This window comes from Eretmochelys imbricata, chromosome 5 (genome assembly GCF_965152235.1).
Source record: "Eretmochelys imbricata isolate rEreImb1 chromosome 5, rEreImb1.hap1, whole genome shotgun sequence".
NCBI lineage: Eukaryota > Metazoa > Chordata > Testudines > Cheloniidae > Eretmochelys > Eretmochelys imbricata.
Window position 1 is genome coordinate 30261383 of NC_135576.1, and position 25863 is coordinate 30287245.

Below are 25863 nucleotides of genomic sequence, written 5' to 3' on the forward strand. Positions count from 1 at the left end.
CAACTCTTGGCCTCTCTGTTTAATGCCTAACTATGCTGCCTTTGCGGTGTGTTTTCTGATACTGTCACCTCTTCTTTGGGTATCGGACTGAGAACACAAAACTCATTTCACATAAAGCAACACACCAGTATGACAACTTTCCTTACTCTTGTGCAGCACTCTCATCCACATGTGAAGTCATAACCTAGGTGTTACATCTGTAAACACACTGAATGAGACAGTCTATATCATGCCAACTATTGGAACCCAGAATTAGCATGTTAGAGCAGGTTTCTATTTTTGTAGGTAATGGAAGTGCTACAATGGGGAGGGAGAACGCAGCAGATGAGAGGGAACAGCATAATGGCACCTGTTAGCACTGCTGTAGTTTTAGAATAAATCAGGGTCTAAAAAGTGATGATAATCCCATTTAGAAGATGTTCGTGGATCAAATTCAACCCTGGCCTAAACTTCTATAGAAGTCAATGGGCGTTTGGTCTGCTTTTTAATCAAGACTAAAGACTGCTGAGGTATCATCCACAGAAACATTCAAAAAGAGATCAAAGGATGTTCTGTTTGGATACAGGATAGTGCATAAAGGCCAATCACATGCCTTTTGGCATTAAATTCTAATCCCACACAAACACAGTAATAAGATGGAGGTATGGTTAAAAGTACTTATCAGTAAAGTAAGGTAAAAAACGTGAAAGATATTGTAATTATTGCAAAAAGAGTGTTATAAACCCCTTAAAAGAAATATGAATATTAGGGTTAGGAAGTTCAGGTGCCTTTAGCCGTACGACTATGATTAATGCATGTGTTGTTATGGTGTCAGATTACACTGATTTTTAAAGACACCTTACAGCTTTTTCTCCCCCACCCCCTTGGTGTTAACACAGGGAAAATTTAAGTTCGTTTGGGCACCTTAACTGTGCATTTCCATACTTTACATCTAGACTTTCCTAGTCCAACTATAGGGAAACAGTGGAGGATCTCAGATCCACTGTGTGCTAACTTGGCAAATGTTGACTTCTAAAAATGGCAACTTCTGTATAGCAAAGATAAAGAAAAAAAAAATGAGCTGGAAAAGCCTTCTCATATATACTAATACTTAATTTGCTTTCCTTTTGCTCTACAGCATGATAACAATATCATTCACCGGGACCTGAAGGCAGAAAATGTATTCTATACCAGTAACACCTGTGTGAAGGTGGGAGACTTTGGATTCAGCACAATAAGTAAAAGAGAGGAAACTTTAAACACTTTCTGTGGGTCTCCTCCTTATGCTGCCCCTGAGCTCTTCCGAGATGAAAACTATGTTGGTGTTTTCGTGGACATATGGGCACTAGGCATCCTTTTATATTTTATGACAACTGGTACAATGCCATTTCGAGCGGACACAGTAGCCAAACTGAAGAAGTGCATTCTTGATGGGACATATAGCCTGCCCCCATACCTTTCAGACACTTGCCAGAAACTGATCAGAGGAGTTCTTCAGCCAGTCCCAACTGCACGATACTCTATTGAATGTATTATGAAGAACGAATGGATGCAAGGGATACAGTATCCAAAAGCCTTGGACCCATTTAAACTGGATCCAAAGTATTTAGCAGAGACTAGTACCCTCAAAGAGGAGGAAATTGAAGTGAAAAATACCTTGGAAGATTTGGGAATCACAGAAGAACACATTCAAAATAACCGTGGAAGAGATTCTCGAAGCTCAATAACTGGTATCTACCGAATTGTTTTGCACAGAGTGCAGAAGAAAAGAGCCCTGGAGACTGTTCCTATAGTCACACAACCAGAACCCAAAGAGCAGGATTTAAAGAAAGGTCACAGTTCGCACCGTGGTATCAGACATACATCCAAGTTGTGTTCAATTTTATGAATTGTATATAGCAGACTTTACATTCAGTAACTTTAACAAGGGGTTTTATTCATTTCACAGTAAACTTTGATGTTACATTTTTGTAATTTTTAAATAAACCAAAACTGCCTTAAATCTCAAAATGTATTAGTTCATCCAGAGGACTGGTGTGCTCAAACAGACTTGCTTGTGTTTGCACTTTGGCCCACAGACCTCACATGTAAAATGGAAGATATATTAATTGATTAACAAATACAAGTTGTTGAATGGATGTTTTTTAATAATTGAGTAGAATTACTCAATATAGTTGGGCTGATCTTTTAAGACAGCTATTTATAATATGTGGCCACTTGCAGAAATATTACTTTATTAGCCTGATGTTAAGTCACAACAGTACAGGAATCTAAATGACTGCCAATTTGCAATGGACAAAATCTGGTTATTTAAAGAAACTGATTCCTGAACAGCTGTGAATACTTATTTACAAGGAATCTATAACTATTTACTTAAGCTAAGACTAACAGGCATATGTGAGGTATTAAATGTTAGCGCTTCATTTTTAGCTATTCCACCTTGACAGATAAAGAGGCTCTAACCTTTTTTCCCTTTCTCATCATTAGTCCAGGATCAACTTTTGAAAAATCCAGAAAATTGCTTCTGGTTTGTCTAGGTATTTCTTGCTGTAATGTATCACAAGTTATCCTATATTTAAAGTCAAACCCTAACATGCTGCTCCACTAACTCAAATCAAACATTTTGCACCTTTATTTTAGTACCACTGTGAGAAATGCTGCTACTCCTGGGTACTGACAGCTATGCTGCCATCTACTGGCCTTAGGATGGTTTGATCCTTGTGTGAATTAATAATTAAGGCTACGATTTTGTCATGGACATTTTTAGTAAAAAAGTCATGGACAGGTCATGGGCAATGAACAAAAATTCACAGAAGCCGTGACCTGTCCTAGACTTTTACTAAAAACATCCCTGACAAAATGGGGAGGCAGGAGGGTCCACCATTCTGCCCCGCTGCATGTAGTGGCAGGGAGCTGTGGCCCCTCACCCCTGCCCAGCGGCTAGGAGCTTGGGGACGGTCAGGGGGCGGCTGGGAGCTGAGGGGGGTCCTTCGCTGTGGCTGGGCGAGAGCGTCCCCCCACTGGCAGCAGTGGCTGGGCTGCTGCAGGGCCCCAATGTCACGGAGGTTGGAGAAAGTCATGGAATCTGTGACTTCTGCTACCTCTGTGACATACTTATTAATAAGACCATGAAGAGGGAGACGAGGTATCAAGAATGCAGAACTACAGCATACCCAGTCCTGCTCCAAATGAAGGCCATGGGCTATTGCTAACAGGACCAGACTCCAAGTTTATCTGGCTTTAGCTTCACTTATAGATTCAACATTAAATGTCCTTGAATAGGGCATTAAGGAAACATACCACAACGCAGTGCTTCAGCAGTAAAGATTAGCACCAAAAGCTGAAACAGTTTGTTTTTGTTTTACTTTTAATGGTCACTGGTATCAAAAATCTACCACCAAATACCACAAACCATATACAAGAGCGGGACAGGGTTGGTTGGTTGTTTGCTTTGGGGTTTTTTTAATATTCTAGTCTCTTGTAATAGTGGTCTCCTTGCTTTATTCACATTGCTATGTCCCCTTTTAAGAGAGCTGCCCTATGCAATCCTTGTGTGTAAGGTAGGAGACAAAGATACGCCTACTTCCGCTTAAGTCGGAAGTTCTGGGCTCTGCTCCCCCCTACTATTAACTTAAATACAAACTGTAAGACTGTTTCCTCAATAGTTATACCACTATGAGCTGGCACAGTTAAAATGGCTACTTTGACAGCTAGAGGTAAGCCCCTGTTAGGCCAAGTAAAAATTGAAGTTGCACAGCTTCCGTTTGTATTACTAAGACAACCAGAACTTAAGTTCAAATGCAGCTTTTCCATCTTTACACTGACCTGGTAGGGTTTTAAATAGCTCTTTTTGTACATTAAAAATGAAGTGGGTGGTTCAATATTCCTTCATTTGCTTTTATGTAGTAAAGAGGAGCTTGGATTTAAAAAAAAGTAACGGGAAACTGACTGCATCGTAGTCATAGATGGGTGCAGAGCAAGAGGGCAGTCAAGAAAAATTAAGCTATCAAGTCTTTCAAAATATTGAAGGAAAGGGGATGGGAATAGAATTGTTGCAGACTACAGCTGCATTAGAAATGGTTTGGGTTTAAAGAACAGGCTGTACATAATATTGAAATATACAGTCCTAAAACATGATTCTAAATATTTGTAGGTTAGAGTGTCAGCTAGACAGTCTGATTAATTTTCCTCTTAATATTCCACTATATAACACAAAAGGGAAGCATTTACACCAGAACACCTGCATAGCCTGGGTTCCCTGATCAGTAACCTGTATACTCTCCAGTGTTTGCTGGGTCATTAGATTTGTCCTAATCCATTTAAGAGATGTAGTCCACATCAGTTCAGCACTACACCAACACAGGTTTCAAATATCTCTAAAACTTTATTTACAAAAGCATCTGCTTCAGTGTTAGTGAGGATAGCAAGTTAATTTTTTTGTGCCAGTAGTTCTTGGCCTGTCCGTTGCCAGCAATGGACTTTATTCTGTGATAAATTTGTCTTCTGGCGACAAATTAAGTTGCTCTTATGAAACTAAAAACCCAAACACTTGCAAAGTATCTTTGTGCCTCATTTCTCCATCACTTTCTGTAAAAGCACTTAGACCATTCGTCCACATCAGTTCATATTAAATGAAATTTTAGAAAGTTGACTGTACATGTCCAACAAAAAAAAAGTTACCAAATCCTAGTGAGTGACATATGGTGTATTATACAAACACTACGTTACACAAAAATCTGCATTTTGCAACATGTCATTTCTGCAAGTTTATATTAGACAATTAAGTTTTGAAGTGGACAGTAAAATAAAATTAAACAAGAGACTCAGTCCTGTACATTAGAACAATTTAAATATATTTTACAAGTTAGCAAGGCTCTTCATATCTCAGAATGGTCTCCCCACTAGTTTTGGGCATTTAATCCTTGCCTGATGAACAGCTTTCAGACTGGAAGGATGGAAAAAGGTTTTTGTGTTTTCCTGCAACAGTCTTGTTATAGAAGTACAAGGGGAGTGTGAAACGAAGCCAATCATGAGTTCAGAGTTAAAAATTGTCATGAAGAAAAATACAGTAAAAGCAAGAGCTAGGAGTCAAGGACGAACTATTATATCTTTTCCCTTTGTGGGTTGTCAGTTTGATAAGCTCCCCATAGTATTTGGAAACTGAAGACTAGAAGTCTGCTCTCTGATCACTCTGACAAAAAAAATTAAAAAAAAGAGTATTAAACCTAAAGGCTTTTTAAAAGGTGCCAGATTGAAAGAATTATGGAACTAAACCCTTTATTTGACAGATATAGCTTTCTTCCCACTGCCCTGCCAAGAACTGCTCAGTGGAAGGACTATCCAACTTCATTCAGTCCTTGGCCTCTGCTAATGTTGCCAAAACAGTATAGTGGTGGCTTTAAGGATGTGGATAAAAGTGATGCAATATGGACACTGGGAGTTAGACTGAGACCAAACCTATCTAGTGGTCACAGATTTTTGATCACTTAATACCTATTCCTAACTTATTTTTTTAAGCAGGGAAAGAAATGGGTATATTGTATTTAGAAAACTACTTACTGTCAAGGCACTAGGGACCCCAACATTAAAAATCAAAGTGACTTCAGAAATTGAGAGAGAGAAAATGGCTTTTGGTCAGTTTTTGAGGAGAAGAGGGAACCCGTTCCTCCCTCCTCTGCACCTCCCCCCACCCCCTTTAAAAAAAAATGTTACAGCCTATTTTAGAAGGTTTCACTAAAAATTTTGGGAAGTCAAGCAAAATTCCTGTTTTTCTGTGTCCAGTTACCAAGATTTTATAATTGGTACACCCATTCCTGAACCCTTTTTTAAAACAACACGAACATCCAGAGTTATAAAAGCCCACAGAACCTTTGCCTTTTTCTTTTCCAATACATTCATGCTTTAGTGTTATGATACCACATTAAACAAAGCCTCTCAAAGAGTTTAAACAGTTTTCCATGCTCCAATTAGAGTATTTCTGTACAGTGAACCTTAGATAATATTTAATCCCTTTTCCTTTCCCACCACACACCCATTTTGATTAATTTCGCACCTCACAGAGGTATATTAATGCTCTCCATTGGCAACAGAGACAGCAACAGCTTCAGATTCTTTTGTTGCAGGGATTCTTGGCACTTTCTTAGCAGGGCTTGGGATAAGCTGAGGAGGAAAAAAAAAAAAAAGTTTTAGGAAACACAAGTTTCCAGTTCCAGTTTTACTCTTAGATTGTATTGCTTCTTCCTAGACTCCCAACATTATCTCCCAGACAAAATTCATGCTACACTAGTTAGAAAGTTTGGTTTTAGGTATTCATGTCTGATTGGATGTTTCTGCAGTCTTGGTTTATATACAAACTGACTCCGTCTCTCTTGCACCAAAACTTACATTCTGCATTTTTTTTTAAATGTATATCTTTAATTTTTTGGCTCTTATTTTACCTTTTTTTAAACAAATTAGATGGAAAGAACTTGTCATCCCCGGGTCCTCCTTTTACAGGGGGTTTGCATAGCACCACCATATAGAAATAATAGATGTAAATAGTAAAACTAACAAAAATATAAAATGTTCACCTCATGAACTATGCTTGAATGGACAACATCAGCTCCTGCTTCTAAAGGCCCATCACCCAGCACTGGACGTCGAGCATAAGTTCTTCTGTGTTTTTCATCCACTCGCATTAGGTACCACGTTCCCTCAAAGAGATCATTCACTGAACACTGCGGAATGTAGTTGGCTATGAGGAAACCAGTAAAATACTGTTACCTGATTGTTGATGGTTAATGTTTATTGTAACATTCTCTGCCCCTTTCCAAATTGCAACAATAGCAGAAGAGCAAGTGTACTAATACCAAAGTCTAGCCTTCACTTCAGCTCAAATTGTGCCATGAATACTTAACTACTGCAGTGTTTGATTGAAATTATGTAAAAACTAGAAAGATGTGAAAGCCCCGGACTTCGACCCTTACCTGAATTCATGGATTTGATAACAATATCAGGAATTTACTTTGTTAAGCATATTGTAATTTACTTTATATGAAAATGCCTTTACCCAAGTGATGCGTTTCCTGTCTAATCTTCATGTTTTCAGCAAAGACATCCGGTGCAATACACTTTCTTGAGTCAAGTCTTGTTTTCAGATCAGATAGGCTAGCAGTTATTTTATCCAGAGAAGAACCTGGAACACACAAGACCTCCACTAAGTCAATGTTATCATCATACGTAAATGTCAATGCACTAATATTTCAAGAGGACTTTTGTCCAAACTGGAAGACTATAGTTGTATTTTAATATGTAATTTCCATGATCTCTGGGACTCAAGATTACATTATTATAGCTTTAGTCATAAGTGACAAAAAGTTACAAAGCTATCCTTTTGGGAGTTAGAACATGGTGAGACAGCATCTTGAATTTTAGTCTTTTTCCAAGGGTACAGAAATACTTCCATCACTATTAGCCAGTCTGTTGCATGTCTGCTTATACTAATGTTTTACTGTAGCCAACTTTTCAGGTGAGCTGTTCAAATGAGAAATGTTATAGTTAAATTAACTTACCTGGTGTGGCATCCTGTGTAACTCTAATGGAGTAGAGTGTAGCAGCAAAACCAGAGCCATAGGAGAACACACCAATTCTTTGTCCTGCTAGCTGCTGTGGGGAGTACCTGTACATCAAGCAACAGTTAAGAAGAATTAAGAGAACTATGCTTAAGTGCCAATTTTAAATAACCAAGTGTGATATTTAGCTTCCAGGAAGAAGCCTGCTAAGATCAAAGTTGATTGGATCAGTGCAGCTCACATCTCAACTACAAGCCCCAGTTCCTATACATAAAACAAGTAACACAAAGAGTGCTCCTCACTTCTTGTTTTTTCACTTCTCATGGTGAGGCATCTACACATTGCATCGCCTGTATTAGACTGTATGCGTCTCAGGAAAGGGGTCTTCTCACTTTCCAGTTGGGAAGTGCCACATACATCTACAGCACTATATAATGACCTAGAAAACAAGATTTAGGATTCTGCAGTGCAGCTACCCTCAAACTAATTTAAATGGAATGGGGTTAAATAATGTCCAGAACATTACAATCCTCAGGTTATTTGCTTTTTCCATGCCTAAAGCGTATCACCACCTCTAAGAAAACTGGAGAGCCCAGGTTGAGAGAAAGTTGATGCTAAAGAGTGGACTTGCTAGAGTTCCCTTTGGTGCTGTCACAGTCTCAGTGGCTGCACCACAGCTGATGTAGCTGGAACTGTCTGCAAAGAAACCAATGAAATTGCTCTTTGGCTATGCTTGTTTTGGTGGGGAAGAGAAGGTGTCTTGATTTCTCTCCTCTTAACTTGTTTGGAGGGTGGGAGAGGGGTGTGCTAGTAAATGAGAAATTTAGTCAGTGACTAATTAGTTTGGATAGTAGGGAAGCAGCTATTTCTGGATGCAACTCATGAAAGATGGGCGGATGAAGTATGTGAGACAAGAGTAAATACAAATTAGTTACCGGCGTAGGCTGGTTTCACATTACTAAGTATGCATGCAGAATCATTTGAGCTGCAACCAGCCTCTAGTAATCATCTAATCAACCCTGCCATAACCTATGGCAGGTTAAGAAAGGCTTCTGATCCCTAATCCAGCAACCATGTGTGTGTGTTAAGACTGCAACCAGGTGGGGTGGTTGTTTTTTTGTTTTGTTTTTTACAAAGATCTAAAATGTTGTTTTGCTAATCCAAGGCATAGATACTTGATGCACCTATGTTTATTCACCATCAACTGTTAGTATGCGGTCTTGCACAAGACAGCTATCAGGAAAACCCCTTCCCTGGAATGCGTACAGTCTGCTTTCCCACTTCCTTTGCATGACTAATGTATTTAGAGCACTTTGCTAAACTTATGTTTGGGTTTTAAAAAACAAAACAAAAAAGAGATTGCTACCTGAACTTCATCCAAGGGAAAAGATTTTTTGAGGCTAGTTTGTTTTGGTTACAGTAAGCCTGTTGGGAAAAAGTTACGTTTCTAGAGCTTTTCTAGAGTTAACAGGTCAAGTCACAACTTCTTATTTTTCTGGCTTTATACTTACTGTGCTAGAAGAGAAGCAAGGCAGCCATAGACTGAAGGGGTGTACATGTTTCCATTTTGATTGGATACAAGTAAAGAAGCTTTGGTTTTCTGATTAAAGAGTTCAGCACTAGCTTTCATAAAGGCCTTCTCCACATCTCTGTCAAAGTAGGTATCCTCCAGTTTTACATCCCTATTTAAAAAATAATGAGGTTTAGAAACTGCTGCTACTCACTAAAACAGCTGAAAGGGAGAAGCATATAGGATGCATAGCACATTTTAGATTCCCTTCTTCCTTAGACTAATTAAGTGATAGTAGCAGTTCTCACCTAAAAGCTTCCAAGCCACTATAGATACCATTTTCTGTTTTAGAGTTCTGGTCACTAAGAAAGTCATTCAACAACAGTCGAGCCACAGATTTCTGTACAAGTTTACAGTATGGAGAATGGAAGATCATGAAGCCAAAGTCATTCAAGGTAAACTCTCTGTCACTTCCTTCTGGAAAAGGCAAAAAAAGGCACAGGAAGTTGTAACAATACATGTACAATTGCTCAAATTAGCCACTTTTTTTAAAAAAGCAAGCTATAGTATGGCAGCATCCAGGAGATTACTGTAAAATCTAGCCTTGTGCTTCTAGTAACTTGCCAGCAATCAGTTATTTGCATTTCAAAATACAAGGTAATTTCTGGCAATCAAAGAATCTCTTCAGATAACAATTGGCAAGTTGTGCCTGTATCATAAATTGACGTACGACTGGGGTGTTACATAAAAAAAGCAGAACAGTATTTTGGCACATTGGTTAGATTTAGTAGTGGCAGGAGGTAGTTATTTATCTCCAAAACAGTGTTGCTCAATAAATATGAAACAAAACGCTTATATTTATTCTGTATAATTGTTGAACAATTTAATATAAATCTCGGTGTCACAGGATTAAGGGACCATTAAAAAAGCACATACACACTCACATCCCACTAGGCAAGGTACACTGGAGGTATAAGCTAGCCAAAGTCCTGGTGACAATGTTGCTTCCCTGAGGTTTATTTAATATTTCCTTAGGCTGGATATGCGGTTGTACAGATACTGAATTCTCATTATGTGCTCTGGCAAATTGAATTTTAGATTGCCACCAATGCATGTAAACATTTTTCAGTAATACATACCTTTTTGCCACTGAGCACGGATTTTGTTGCGGTAGACAAAATAGCAGCGATCTAATGCACTGAGGTAGCACTGAATAGATAGTTTACCATCAACTATAGGATATTCAGATACCATATCTGGCTTATAAAAGTCATAGGCATGTTGCATATGGGTCCCACGCAGTCCTATTTAAAAAAAAAAAAAATTGCTTAAGAAAATCACTTTATAAGTCAACCTGAATAAGTCACCCCAGGTTAGTGGCATACAGGTAAGATTTGGTGCTGGCCAGACAGCTTAGTTCTCTCACATCCATGGTGGTTTGACATACAGCTCCAGATCTCCCACTACCCAGGTGAGAGTGGAAGTGCTGGCAAAACACCAGGATAGATTCACAAAAGGATTTAGGTGCCTTAGTTCCAGTATCAGGCCCCAGTGTGATTCACAAAACTTTCACCTCAGCTGCTGCCAAACCCTCTAGATGTCTAAACTCACTTAGGGCCTGAATTTGTGTACTAAAAGTTCCCTAGGTGCCTATGTTTCTGTTTGAGCATGTGAACTGCAGGCCACTCTAGACATCTTGACACCTAAGCCCCAGTGCGATTCATGAACTGGGGGGAAAATAGGCATTTCTCCACTTAACTCCCCTGTGGGGCCCAACTCAGCAGGTGTCCTCAGATCTCGCCTACCACATCAGGCCCCTATAAGCAGGCATACACCAAACAGGCATTGAGGATAGGGGATGACCTCCCTCATGACTTTTAGCCCAGTTACGGTACTCACCTGGGTTGTCCCACCTCCACCAGAAGGGGAGAAAAGGGATTTGAATGTGGATCTGGTCCCTCTCAGGTGAGCTCCCTAACCACCGGGCTATTCTGATGTACAACTCCCTCAGTCTCTCCTACTGAAGGTATTCCACGGAGGATAATTAGAATAATTGCTGTAGAGGGACTGGATGCTGGGTCTATCACCCCTCAGGGGCTATCACCAGGCTACAGAGTCATTCTTATACTTAGCTGTTCTCTCTGGCCCAATGACTCTTATTTATCCAAACAGGAGAGACTGAGGGAGGCCCACATCAAAATATCCCAAAATGCAGGAGGTTAGGGCACTCACCTGAGAGGTGAAAGATCCCTGTTCAAATCTCTTCTCCCACGCAGGTGGAGGGGACTTCAACTGGGGGAAAGTCTCCACACTCCAGATGTGTACCTAGACCGCTGGGCTAAGAATCATAGGACTAGAAGGGACCTCGAAAGGTCATCTAATCCAGTCCCTTGCAATCAGGGTAGGACTAAGTATTATCTAGAGACCACCCCTGACAGGTGTTTGTCTAACCTCCTCTTAAAAATCTCCAGTGATGGAGATTCCACAACCTCCCTAGGCAATTTATTCTAGTGCTTAACCACCCTGACAGTCAGGAAGTTTTTCCTAACGTTGAACCTAAACCTCCCTTGCTGCAATTTAAGCCCATTGCTTCTTGTCCTATCTTCAGGAGTTAAGAAAAACAATTCTTCTCCCTCCTCCTTGTAACAACCTTTTATGTACTTGAAACCTGTTATGTCCCTTCTGTCTTCTCTTTTCCAGACTAAAGAAACCCAGTTTTTTCTAATCTTCCCTCACAGGTCATGTTTTCTAGACCTTTAATCATTTTTGTTGCTCTTCTCAGGCCAATTTGTTCACGTTTCCTGAAATGTGGTGCCCAAAACTGGACATAATACTCCAGTTGAGGCCTAATCAACACAGAGTAGAGCAGAAAAATTACTTTTCGTGTCTTGCTTACCACACTTCTGCTACTACATCCCAGAATGAGGTTTCCCTTTTTTACAAGTGTTACACTGTTGACTCATATTTAGCTTGTGGTCCATTAGGACTCCCAGATCGCTTTCCGCAGCACTCCTTCCTAGGCAATCATTTCCCATTTTGTATGTGTGCAACTGAATGTTCCTTCGTAAGTAGAATACTTTGCATTTGTCCTTATTGAATTTCATCCTGTTTACTTCAGACCATTTCTCCAGTTTGTCCAAAGGTGCCTAACCCAGGCTTTGTTAATCCCAGTAATTTTCTAGGCTCCTAGAAGTTGGGTGCGCAGATGCTCAGCGTCACTATGCTTACATTCCTTCGTGAATCTACCCTATCCTGCCTGTAACAAGCCAATTTTCATCATTTGACAGCGCCCCCTCCCCTTGAGAAAACTGCACTAACAGGCACTAGACTAGACAATGCAGCCCTTGTATTTCCACTGGTGAAAATCTGAAGGAAGGCAGGCAGTAACGCCTACTCTACCCGCAGGTGAATCCCGCCAGAAGCAGCAACAGGTCAGTCTAGACCAACAAGATAGAAGTTAATCTGGCTCCCTGGAGGCCTGGAATGATAGTAACTACAGTACAGGACATCCTGGAGATGAGGGTGTTCTGCAGGCCCCATACATGGTATTCGTTTTAAAATCTTTCCACGAGACTCACCTCTCTCAAAAATTAAAGGAGCATTTGGACCAATTAACATAGCAACAGCACCAGCTCCACCGGTTGGCCTGGCATTTCCAGTGGCATACACAGCTATGTCTCCAGCAACAACAAGCGCATAACGACCTGGAAAAGATAAGTAATAACTATGGAAAGAAGTCCCTGGGAAACTTTATTTTTAGCTTGCAAATGTTTAGTTTTTCAGTTTACAGGAACAGATGGTTACAGGATTGTGTGAGCTGACAATCTAATCAGCTGACACTTCTCCAAATTTATTTCCGCCTTTTATTTTCATTCCTTGGAGCCTTCCAGGTTTCCAAGAAAAGATCAGCGATAAGTAGGTGTCTCAGAATCACTTTGTAAAGCATTCTAATTTCACATTTCCACAAGGTGTAACCTAGACGTGTAAGCCATCTTGAAAGAATACATTTTCTGTCTAGTACAGGGGCAGGCAAACTTTTTGACCTGAAGGCCACATCGGGTTTTGGAAATTGTATGGAGGGCCGGTTAGGGGAGGCTGCGCCCCTACCCCCTATCCACCCCCCTTGCTTCTCGCCCCCTCCCAGGACCCCTTCCCCATCCACTCCCCTCCCACTCCCTGCCCCCTGACCGCCCCATCCAATGCCCCCTCCTGCCCCCCCGACCCCTTCCCCATCCACCCTCACCCGTTTCCCGCCCTCTGACTACCCAACCCCCCTCCCACATCCCCCCTCCCCCCCCCCCCGACCACCCTGCCCCCTTACTGTGCAGCGCATAGCACCGGTGGCTGGCAGTGCTACAGCCAAGCTGCCCAGAGTGTTGCCCGGCTACGCAGAGCATTGCACTGGTGTAGTGTAGTAAATTGCTCTCCGTAACTGCTACCAGTAGCACATTCCTATGTGAGCAGTTTAATACACTACACTCGCAGCATGGCGTGCTGAGGCTGCGGGGTAGGGGCTGAGGGCTAGCCTCCCGGGCCAGGAGCTCAGGGTCCGGGCAAGAGAGTCCCACGGGCTGTAGTTTGCCCACCTCAGGTTTCCTGGGAAATATGCCAGACCAATCTCAAGTCCAGTGTCTGTTTTACTTAGCATTTTTTAACTACAGAAAAGGAAATCTTATAAAGTATGTTTAAAAAGCTTAGTATCCAAGCACAAAGTTATGTGCTTGGTATTTAAGGTGGTTACTAGGAAGACTACTGGACAAAGATATAAGATGTAGCTTTCAAACAGACACCAAACTTACCATCCCAAGAACTGGACTCAACCCAGTTAACAGCATTAAAGATAGCAGCAGTGCCTCCATAGCATGCATTTGTTGTGTCAATCCCTTCTACATCTGTATTACCAGAATCCTCAAAGAGCTGCATCAGGACAGTCTTTACAGATTTTGACTTGTCAATGATTGTCTCTGTTCCAACTTCTAATCTCCCAATGCAATCATAGGAGAGACTGTTCCTCTCCATAAGCTTCTGTACCACAGTCAAGCAGAGTGAGTTGATATCCTCTCTATCTGAGCAGAATCCCATCTTCGATTGACCCAAGCCAATGGTGTACTTCCCAGCATCCACACCATCAAATGTTTCCAATTCTGTCTGGTCAACATACTGAGAAGGAAAATAGATCTCCAAGGCAACAATTCCCACATCTTTTGGCCAACAGGCTTCAGCATTCACAGGAAGAGACCCAGGCATTGTTGTAGAGCTTGGAGGAGGAGAAACAAAAAAACAAACAAACACACACCAAAGCTTATTTGGAAACATTCACTTTAATAAGTAATTGTGCAGTAGACTTCTAATTTCCTACAAACTCCTTGAAAAACTATTTCCCACATATTCTATCCAATGCTGTTTGCTATGGCATGTCCTACCTGCTCATACCAATATGGAGTACTCATCTTCATTAGAGGTGCACTTCACAAACATGCTTAGCTCCCCAATAGATATTATCTTTTTTTTTTTTTTTTTTTTAAGTGTAACTAATTTTAAATTTAAGGGGAAAAAAAAAATCAATGTTTCTATGTACGTACTGCTATTTATTTATTTTCTTCCCATTTTATTAGTGGATGCTTTGTACTTATTTCTTTGATTTTGTAATTGTCAGTAGAATTTCTGGTTTAACACCACTAAGAATTTTCATAATTATTAAAAATACAAATTTCGTCCCTGAGGATACAAACACTTATGCATATTAATAAGCCCACTGAAGTCAACTGGATGATTCATGCAAGGATGAGTCTACCAACAGAAGGTGGGTACCAAGTAGAGGTCTGCCAGATAACATTCACTTCTGAGTCATGGAAGCAGAAATTGGCTTTTCCTTTCCAGATTTATCTAATATTCAGGAAGGGAATCTAGCATCTGCCTTCCAGATTTGAACACCCTCAAAATTCAGAAGCGCTCAAGTTCAATTCAATGCTACTTCATTTCTCCCAAATCAAATACACTTATCCACTGTAATTTGCTGTAGAAAAATTAGGATAAAATTGAGCAACAAATGCTGGCATCTTCCCAGTGCTAAGTAGGGCTGGAATTGCTATTTTCAACAGCCATTATAATTTTTTTTAGTTTTGTTTAAAAAGAAGACAGTAATGCATTGGCAAATTCCCCACAGAAACAAAGAGTGGAATAAAAGAACAACAAAGAAACCTCAACTTTTCCTCATTTATGTAGGGCAGTTTTATAATATGGATCCAGATATCCTCCAATCACACAAGCTGAAAATGGTTCCGCTTTACTGCAGTTTTGTAACCATGCGGGAACTAGTCCGGTCCGTGTTCTGTGCACAACCAAAATTCCTGCTGAATTCAGAAGTACTTTATTTTGTGACCGTACTACCTGATATTTTCAGCCCTTGTAAGCTAAGTAGGTTTACATTTAGTAATTAGGTGGGAATCCTCTCAGAAAAAGTTAGGTGTAGGAGACGTTACTTATTCACTAGGTAATGTGAGACCTAAGATAAATCTGTGGGGAGTTTCCCCTGATCACTATGAAAGTTCTACTCACTGTGAACAATGGTAAACCCACATGGGTGTACAGCTCAATGAGAAAAACTAGGGGCTGAGGAAACTGTGTATGGCAACGCATATAGTCATGCAGAGGTATCTGACCAAAATGAAAAATGTCTCTGAGATTCAGTACCGGGTATACTATGGCACCAATGGCACTGCCATACCAGGCCCACACTCGGAGCCCACAATGACGACATTGGGGCGCACAAATATGTTTGACATCGGAGCCCACAGAAGGTTAGTCCAGCTCTGCCCATAGGGCAACTACTACATGTAGAAATTTTTGAAGTCAAATCTAGGTTAAGTAAACATGATACAGAATGTAATGATGCCGGCATTCTAATTTGTCTACTCAGGAGCAGAAATCCTTTCAGTTAGTCACCTCCTGAAGAATGCAAATCAGGGGATCTTTGCAGTACTGATGCCACCTTTATTGTTGAAAGTGTTTCCCTGTTAAATTAATAAAACAAAATAGTGCGCTGCAGTGACAATAGGTGCCAACGTTTAATTTGCCTCCTCTATAAAAGCCCCACTATTAATAAATAATTCATACCTAGCTCTTTTATAGCACTTTTTATCACTAGGTCTCAGAGCGTTTTACAAGAGGACTTAGTGTCATTATCCCTATTTTACAGAAAGGAGTACTCGTGGCACCTTAGAGACTAACAAATTTATCTGAGCATAAGCTTTCGTGAGCTACAGCTCACTTCATCGGATGCATTCAGTGGAAAATACATATACATAGAAAAACATGAAACAATGGGTGTTACCATACACACTGTAACAAGAGTGATCCCTTTTGTAGCGATAATCAAGGTGGGCCATTTCCAGCAGTTCCTCAGATGTTCTTGTCAACTGCTGGAAATGGCCCACCTTGATCATCACTATAGAGGTCACCCCTCTCCCGCTCTCCTGCTGGTAATAGCTCACCTTAAGTGATCACTTTCTCCTTACAGTGTGTACGGTAACACCCATTGTTTCATGTTCTCTGTGTATATAAGTCTCCCCGCTGTATTTTCCACTGAATGCATCCGATGAAGTGAGCTGTAGCACACGAAAGCTTATGCTCAAATAAATTGGTTAGTCTCTAAGGTGCCATAAGTACTCCTTTTCTTTTTGTGAATACAGACTAACACAGCTGCTACTCTGAAACCTACTTTACAGAGAAACTAAGGCAGAGTAGTGAACTTTCTTGCCCAAGGTCATCCAGCCCAGAGTTGCTGAGTCCAAGCACAGCGCTCTGCCCACGAGGCAACATGGCACTCAGACAGTCTCGTATCCACCCTTGGGGTCCTTCTGACTCAGGGTTACTTGGATGTCCCAAAACGGAGGCAACTCTCCCCCCCGCACTGCCATCTGCAAAGGGCAGAAAAGAACAACAGCTGCACAGCACCCGGCCTCCCCACCGCCTCACGCTTCGCATCCCCAGCGTCAGGCCGCGCTCCTGCCCCGCAGCCATGCGGCAAAGCCTGCCAAGCCCAGCCGGGGCAACAAGCCACAGCGCGGCAGCGATCAGCCCGGCGCCCGGCTCCGCGCGGCACGGCCCATGCCCGCAGCCCTCCCGGCGAGCGCGAGGCCCAGAGCCGCCGGAGGGGGCCCGCGGTCTGAGACGCCCCCCAGCAGGGCCCGGGGGCTCCTGCGCACCGGGAGCAGCCCCCGCCTGGGACAGGAAGCGGCTCCTCGGCCACCCCCGGGGGCTCCCGTCGCCGATCGCCCCCCTCCGCAGCGGCCCCCGCTCGCTTACACGTTACGGAATCCCATAGCCGGCCCCCAGAACGCACCGGGCGGGCAGACCCGAGTGCGCAGGCGCGCATACTACCGTCCCTGTGCGTGTCACCCAAATGCGCGCGCACGCACGCTGTTGCCGCAACCCACGCGGCCGCCCCGAGCTGGCAACTCCCGCCTCCTGGTGCTGTGACGTAGCGCCGGTTTTTGCTGCAGTGTAGACGCCGTCCTGCCCGGCCCGCGCGCGGAGAGCACAGCCCCGGCTCTTTCTTGTGGGTGAGGGGCTGTGAGTGCCGGAGCCAGGCGCGCGCCGTGCTGCAGAGCTGCGCTGGGAGCGGGCACGGGCAGGGCCGTGTGGGCGAGAAGCCAGACAAGCCCCAGCCCTGCCCGGCAGCCTTCCCTTTGTTCGGGGTCCTGGGACTAGAGGGAGACAATAGCAGCCGCCGCAGGGGTGGGTGCAGCACACCAGACGTGGATTGAGTAGCTGTTACCCAACCACAGCTGGTATTTCTGCTGCAGCCTGTGGGTCATCACACCTGAATCCTGTTGTGAGGTGGGAGGGGATCCCCAGCTAGCTGAGGCTGAAGCTTTCCCAACAGTAGGAACCAAAGTGGAGGAAGCCTTTTTATTTTCATGGAAATAGAGGCTACGGATGCAGCCTGCGGTTTCCAATAAAAAGAGTCATCCACAGGAATGACAGACAATAGCACCTTTGGTACGCCCACATGTTGAGTACTGTGTGCAGATGCAGTTACCCCATCTCAAAAAAGATATATTGGAATTGGAAAAGATTCACAAAAGGACAATGAAAATTATTAGGGGTATGGAACAGCTTCTACCTGAGGTGAGATTAATAAAACTGAGGGGATACGATAGAGGTCTACAAAATCATGGCTGGTGTGGAGAAAGTAAATAAAAGCTAGGAATCACCAAATGAAATTAATAGGCAGCAGGTTTAAAACAAATAAACTGTTTCTTCACACAACGCACCGTCAACCTGTCGAACTCCTTGCCAGAGGCTGTTATGAAGCCCAAGACTACAACAGGGTTCAAAAAAGAACTAGATAAGTTAATGGATGATAGGTCCATCAATGGCTATTAGCCAGGCCGGGCAGGGATGGTGTCCCTAGCCTCTGTTTGCCAGAAGGTAGGAATGGGTGACAGGGGATGGCTCACTTTATTATCTGTTCTGTTCATACCCTCTGAAGCATTTGGCATTGGCCCTAGTATAGCCGTTCTCATGTATGTCCAGGATGTAGTGCTATGCTGTGAAGTGCAGGCTGCACCTGGATCCTACAGAAACATGGGGTGTAGATGAGCCACCGCTGCATGTAGTAGGGGCAAGGATCAGCACGTTTTCCTCCTCCCCGGATTTCATTCCAAAAAGGAAATAGTAGCCTGACCTGAACAGGCTAGGATGTGACAAGGTGATTAGGCACTGTAAAAGTTAGAGGTAGGCTATGTCTATGTTTCTCAAGCTTTTTGATACCAGGGACTGGCTTGCTGCTTTCCTAAACTGTGTCAGGGAGATTTCTGGGACCGGCTTTGATCTATAGACCAGGTGTTGAGAAACACTGGGCTAGGTCCTTGACCACCTAAATAAAAAGGTGTGGTTGCTTCTGTGAGGCACTGATACTCTCCATTAGACAGAGAGGGCAAATAGGAATAAACAGGGAGGGGAAAGGCTGAGGTACAACACAGGTTACAACAAGATTTTTGTTTAGCTGAGGTGAATTTATCACACAGTACAGGTAGGTGTTACTACATAAAGGGAAGGCACAGACTTGTCTTTATGAGAAAGTTGCATGGATAGAATCCAATTTGTTAATTTAAACCTATAGTGTCCCATTTAGGCTTAGGGTGACTTAAGCTGCTTCAAGTTAACCTAGCTGTGGAAGTATCTTCACTTACATTTGGCTCCTGCCCAGGTAAGTGCCTCTCTACACTGCTTTAGAAACTCCACCTCTCCGAGCAGCACAGAATCACAGTCAAGATAATTAGGTCTACACAATGTCAGTGTAGACACTGCATTGCTTAAGTCAACTGTTACTGGCCTGCAGAAGCCATCCTACAATGCCCTCACTGACAATACAATTGATACAAGCACTCCTGGTGAGGGCATGCACTGTGGATACAAAGAGCTACATGTGCACACACAGAAGTAATTTAATACCTGTGGTGGCTGTATGCCGACATAAATTAGGTTGACACAATTTTGTCGTGTAGATATTGCCTTTGGCCATGATCCTGCAACCATTTATACAGGTTCTTATTTTGACTACTTAATTTGAATAGTCCCCTTTAAGTCAATAGTTCTACTGGAAATATGTGTTTGCAGTACTGGAGTTTTAGTTTAGAGTAAGAGTGCTTTGTGGTCTTGTTATACATAGACTGGGAGCAGGTTGAGTTAAATGACAAAACACAACACAAAGACTACTCAAACCAAAACAGGAGCGACCACAGAGGGATTTAGAGAAAAAAAGGAAACAGAGCACTTGTGGCACCTTAGAGACTAACAAATTTATTAGAGCATAAGCTTTCGTGAGCTACAGCTCACTTCATTGGATGTATCGATGAAGTGAGCTGTAGCTCACGAAAGCTTATGCTCTAATAAATTTGTTAGTCTCTAAGGTGCCACAAGTACTCAGTTTCTTTTTATGGATACAGACTAACACAGCTGCTACTCTGAAACTGGATTTAGAGAAGTTACACTAGTTCAATTTACCCATTTAGTTGCTACCTAAAAGACAGATATAAATACTCAGATGCATTTATTACTTTGTAAACATGAAGCCAGAGGTTTGTTACTTAAGAACAGGTTGGTTTTATGATTAGAAGCAACTGCATAAGGATACCTGGAAAAGAAAGTGCATCAGGGCAAAGTTATTTTAAAGTGATACTAAGTAGTACCAACTGTTTAATCGTGTTGTTTTCCACCTGCTAAGTTTGCGTGGCATGCATTTTGGGAGCACAAAAATAATTTAATAGTTATAACTTTTATGTAAGTTGCTAATCAGTCTAAATTATTCAAGTTTTATTCAATGGGTTTAAAATTAGTTTGTCACTAGTTCAGATATTGTTCCTTTAGCTTATCCTTGAAGTGCTTGCTAGTACTGCAGTAAACTCAGGTTTATATTTCTGAGTCCCAGCGAAGTGAAATGGGACACTGGCTTCATCTCAGTGAAAGATTTAAGTCACAATAGTGTCCCCTAGTCGGAAATATTAATTGGCATGTTTATGCTATAAGAATGCAAAGCAGATGTGGGTTGCATAAACTAATAAAAATCACTGTTTTTGTAGTATATCTAATCTGACAAACCCCAAATTGAAATTAATAATTAATTAGGCTGTCTATCAGAACAGATTCTGAATGGATAGAGCTGACAAGCAAACTGGTTCTAGCCCATCCTCTAGTCAACTGAGGATGGCTAAACATTGGTTTGATTGAAACCTGCCACATAACAAAATGCCGTTTCCTCAGTTGTAACACTAAGTAGGAACAAGACTCCCTGAATAGGAAATGTCAGTGGTAAAATAAATTTCAGTTGCAAAACTGTTCGAATCAGAAGCAATGCAGTGAGTATTAACAGTATTGCTGTCCTGCCATCTGAAGTGAGTCTATGCCTTAAGTTATATGGTCATGGATAAAGAGCATTTAAAGACAAAGCACTGTACACAAGATGGAGCTCAAATAACTCCCATTGTTCTAGTTTAAGTTATCAAGATAGAAAAACAATCTTCAGCTAAAATGCTGTTTCATGTCAAAGACGAATATTTTGATACCAGAGTTGTTGCTATAACAATACCAAGAAAGCCTGCACATCTCAGATGATTGAAAGGTCATTAATCCAGCTTTCACTTCTGTTCAAATCCAGCGTACATTGATAGTGATCAAAAAGTCTTTGCCATCTGACAGGTCTGCAGTGGACGAAACTGGCAAAACAGTCCATTTCCGGTTGCTGTTGCACAGATCTCCACATCACAATTGGTACCCTTATTGATAATATCAGCAAAGATCATAGGGCAGACTAACTATGGTGGTTGGCAAGTGGCCTGTGTTTTTCTCTGGATGGACACAACTGAAAAAAAACAAATCATTTATAGGATAGATGGAGACCAGTGGAAATCTGTACCAGTGAAAAGTCATATCTAGTGTAACCTGCGCTTGTAGCATAGCATCCTGGCCCATGACCCAGACAGTCAACACTTGAAAGAGACCGAAGTATGAGTTATGGAAACTGAGCTACCCTCTAACTCAGGGGTGGGCAAACTTTTTGGCCCAAGGGCCACATCTGGGTATGGAAATTGTATGGCAGGTCATGAATGTTCATGAAATTGGGAGTTGGAGTGCGGGAGAGGGCTCTAGCTGTGGGTGCAGGCTCTGGGGTGGGGCCAGAAATGAGGAGTTCATGGTGTGGGAGGGGGCTCCAGGCTGGGGCAGGGAGTTTGGGGGAGGGGGAGCTGGGGGTGCGAGCTCTGGGGTGGGGCTGGGGTGAGGGTTTTGGGGTGCCAGAGGGCACTCCAGACTGGGACTGAGGGGTTTGGAGGGCAGGAGGGGGGGATCAGGCCAGGGGGTTGGGGCGCAGGGCATCAGGGGTGAAGGCTATGGGTGGCGCTTACCTCAAGCAGCTCCCAGAAGCAGCACCATGTCCCTCCTCTGGCTCCTATGCAGAGGCACAGCCAGGTGGCTCTGAGCGCTGCCCTGTCCACAGGCACCACTCCTGCAGCTCCCATTGGCCATGGTTCCTGGCCAATAGGAACTGCAGGGGTGGCGCTTGAGGCGGGGCAGCGTGCAGAGCCCCCTGGCTGCCCCTACACGAAGGAGCCAGAGTGGGGACATGCCACTTCTCTGGGAGCTGCATGGAGTGAGGCAAGCTCCCGACCCTGCTCCCCTGCTGGAGCGCCAGAGTGGGGCAAGCCCCAGACCCTGCTCCCTGGCGGGAGCTCGAGGACCAGATTAAAACATCTGGAGGGCCAGATGTGGCCCCCGAGCCGTAGTTTGCCCACCCCTGCTCTAACTCCTACTACAAGCATTCCCTTCAGGAATGGAATGAGACCCATTAACAGGAAAGTATGGGTTGGGTAAATTATAGTGCTGCTTGTAATGTTCCTATTCTATGGTAGGGAGGCTTCATCCTTCATGAGTGAATGTTCAGCATCTTTCAGACCAGCTTTATTCACAAGGACAGCAATATTAAATTAAATTTTGTATTAATAGGCCAGAAAGACAAGATGACATAACTCACACCAAAACTGATGCATGTAATAACCCTTAGAACAATTCTAAAAACAGGCAGCCAAACGAGTTCTGAGAAAGATTAATGCCATCAGTATCAAAAGGAATTTGTGGCATTGATGATAATTAGTTAGGTTCCCTCACACGACTAGAAGGCGTTTTTTAAAGAATCCCTTGGAGGCATAATGTGGCAAACCACAACAGTCATTGCCTTGGTTGCAAAATGCTACTAGCTCAGTTTTTCCATAATGGGAGAGACATCACATGGTGGCATGCACTGTTTTGTTTTTTAAATTAGAGTGAGCTCCGCTAGTTTGCTTGAGATCATTCTCTAGACTTTTCAGATTTTTTTTTTAAATTTCTTTCTTTCACAGGACAGAGTCTGCTGAAAGCTACAAAACAGAATAAGAATTCATATCTTTGGTTCTTGCAGGCAACACAATTTGTCATTCACTTTTTTTCCTTTTATTCCTGAAAAGTTTCATAAATAAAACACTCAAAAACTATTATTTTCATTTCTGAAGAAATACTGTTATGATGAATTTGACAATCAGTTAATATGCCCTTTAACTTAATGTAGTTCTTTTCTCCACCTATTTCAAAATACATTTACTTCATGTACATTGAATACAGCATGTACTACTAGCCACTAAACAGACCACCAATTGGTATTTCTGCCAAACATATGAAAAAGGTTATCTGCAGATATTCAAAGATTTTCAGAAGGCTGCTGCTAGACCATGAAGTGTTCATGAGATGCAGCACTCTTCTGGTTACAGTTCAGGTTTTAGGCAGCAGTGTACATTCATGAAAAGAAATGCAGTGCATGTACTATTTCACATGTCTTTTCAAGCTCAGAAAATAATTAGAAAATAAGAATTTCTCAGAGAAATATTCTCTCTTCCCATAGCAGGTTTTACATTGTTAATGTAGCAAATACAGGATTTCAGTTATTAAAAAGCCCCTTGCATAGTAACACACAGGCTCAATTCTGTGATTGGGTTTGATCCTGCAAAGAGCTGGTCACTTGCCAGAGTGAGAAGAGAAGAAAGGGAGAGAGAGACTTAGTAGCAAGCCTACTACTGTATATGATCAATGGTAAAGAGGGCTGAAGTAAGGAGATGGAAAAAAATTGGTTTGGGGACCTGGAGTTCTGACCACAGTGAAGTGGAGCAATAACAAATGTATTTAATGCACACACAAAGCTAATACAATAGGAAGAGAGTCAGTGAAATTATCCACTAAGTCATGCCTTGCACTTATTCTGGCTTTTAGTTACCTGGTCAGTTCAGTTCCTGAATCACTGAAGCCAGCTACATTTCTAGAGTTTATGTAGAAAAGACATTTAGGGGGAAAAATAGTTAAGCTACATGTTTTAATGCGACTGATTTTCAATAGGACAGTGCCTCCCACTCCTTTGATTTATTTCTTTTTCTTTTTCAAGTCATATAAAATCCCTTCAACTTTCTGCCTCCAAAAGCACCATACACGTGTAGGCAAAATTCCCAGTGACATCCTATGAAGTGAGCTGTAGCTCACCAAAGCTTATGCTCAAATAAACTGGTTAGTCTCTAAGGTGCCACAAGTACTCCTTTTCTTTTTGCGAATACAGACTAACACGGCTGCTACTCTGAAACCATTCACACCCAGGTGAATCAAAGATAGTCTATGGGAATCTATAGAGTTTTATCCGCGGAACAGCATTCTGTGGAGGTTCTGGCCGCACAGACACCATGCAGTAAAAGAGGGTCCTGTACCTTAAAGTGGCATCCATTGCGAATACTAGGGCAGTGACTGCTGTCCTAGGCGCCCCACAAGCCTAGCACATTTTGTATAGCACTATAATACACAAAAACCACCACCATAGCCCTGGTTGGCATATAGCCCTTATTTTCATCGTATCTTTCTATAGCTGCCTTGTTCCGCTAGTGAGGCATAGTCTAACTCCACGAAGGATACCTGTTACTGACAAGTCCAAGGACGTGTGAACCTATCAGGGTACCTGGGCAGGGCAGGCACGGCGGGGTGGGGGTGAGCCATTCTGGGCTACCGGCTCCTTGGCACGCCAGACACGGAGAGCCACCCTTTAATCCAGCCACGGACCCCGCAGCCAAGCGCAGGGCAGCGCCCCCCGGTGCGATGCAGCTGGGCGCCCCTGGCCAGCCTTGCCCAATCCGGGCAGGCGAGGAGAGGCCACAGGGCGCTGATGGGTGGCCCCCAGGCGCCTGCACCCAGCCCACCACCGCAGCTCCGGGGCCGCTCGCTCCCCTCAGCCCCTGCCCAGCCCGCCGTGGGGCTGCTCTCACTGCAACGCCGGGAAGCCGCCAGCCCCGCCGCACGGAGCGGGACGGGGGCGCGGATGTCGCAGCTCCCCAGCAAGCCCCTGCGCGGGTCCCAGCCCCGAGCGGAGCCGGGCATCTCAGTCCCGCCCCCCGCGAGCGGCTGGGGTGGCGGAGGATGCGCCTCTGCCCAGCTCTCACCTGCGCGATGCGACGGACCCGGCTACCCGCTTAATCCTCTCTCTCCCTCAGCCACTGGATGGGGCACGGGAGCAGGAGCGGGCCTTTAAACCAGCTCCGCCGCCCAAGCGGTCGCTTGAAACGTGAGCGGCAGCTCGTCCGCCCAATCAGAGTCCCCCGTCGCAGGGTACCCTTTTTGTCACCACTCCCAACCAGTCAGCGGACCTGGAGGCGGGTGGCGCTGGCGCATGGTGTGAGAACGTGACGCGACCTGGGCAGATTGCTGTTCGCCAATGGGAGCGCGGCTCAGGGAGAGGCCGCCCAATGGGAACTCGGCGCAGAACCCAGCTGACCAATGGGAGGTGTGCTGCCGACTCCGGGTGAGGGTAGTGTGGCTGCGCTGGTCCCTGGCGCACAGAGGAGGATGTTACCTAGCAACGGGAGTGAGTCTCAGCCCTGGCAGAGGGAAACCAGAGCCTCACGTTCCCTTCCGGGGAGAGGCGCGCCTGTGGACGGTTAGGGGAGCTATGGGAGCTCTAGGGTCCCAAAGCAGGGCTCTGGGTGGAGAGAGGCTGCTATGGGTGGATGAAGCTGCCATAAAGGTGGATAGGGTCAGGAGGTGGCAGGCAGGGGGATGGATGGAGGGTCTCCTGGAGATGGATGGGGCACAGGCTTCCTTAGCGAAGGGATGAACCAGGGACTCCCAAAGGTGAGAGGAATAGCAGTGGGTGGGGGAGGAGGCAGGTAGCAAGCATAATTTCTGTGAGTTTAACATTAGGGTCGTTAGGCACCTAAATGCCCTAAATCTTATAGGCACCTGTGTCCCAGTTTGGAACTGCAG

The 25863-nt window shown here is 43.6% G+C and overlaps 2 protein-coding genes and 1 long non-coding RNA gene across 9 annotated transcripts in view; 1 reads left to right on the forward strand and 2 right to left on the reverse strand.

The window, feature by feature from the left end:
• The window catches only part of NIM1K (NIM1 serine/threonine protein kinase), a 14047-nt gene extending 12180 nt beyond the window's left edge, over positions 1-1867 (forward strand). Inside the window, exon 3 of the mRNA XM_077816813.1 lies at positions 1118-1867. Coding sequence (XP_077672939.1) covers positions 1118-1867 — 750 coding nt within the window. The remainder of the gene's footprint in view (positions 1-1117) is intronic.
• HMGCS1 (3-hydroxy-3-methylglutaryl-CoA synthase 1) overlaps positions 1-17433 on the reverse strand; it is a 21330-nt gene extending 3897 nt beyond the window's left edge. The window contains exons 1-11 of one of the 7 annotated variants that reach the window (XM_077816805.1): positions 16760-17155; positions 13839-14296; positions 12618-12743; positions 10179-10343; positions 9348-9516; positions 9041-9211; positions 7530-7636; positions 7028-7153; positions 6549-6712; positions 6032-6138; positions 4664-5170 (exon numbers count right to left, since the gene is read on the reverse strand). In XM_077816805.1, coding sequence (XP_077672931.1) covers positions 6046-6138; positions 6549-6712; positions 7028-7153; positions 7530-7636; positions 9041-9211; positions 9348-9516; positions 10179-10343; positions 12618-12743; positions 13839-14296; positions 16760-17061 — 1881 coding nt within the window. In that variant the 5' untranslated portion in view covers positions 17062-17155 and the 3' untranslated portion in view covers positions 4664-5170; positions 6032-6045. The other 6 variants (XM_077816806.1, XM_077816808.1, XM_077816812.1 and 3 more) reach the window with 6 other exon arrangements.
• A 2777-nt stretch (positions 17434-20210) lies between these two features.
• Positions 20211-25151, reverse strand: LOC144264517 (uncharacterized). Its single transcript, XR_013346063.1, has 3 exons — positions 25044-25151; positions 23843-23884; positions 20211-21406 (listed from the first exon to the last, which is right to left on the reverse strand). It is a non-coding gene; the product is annotated as an uncharacterized LOC144264517 (long non-coding RNA).
• Between the last annotated feature and the right edge of the window lie 712 nt (positions 25152-25863).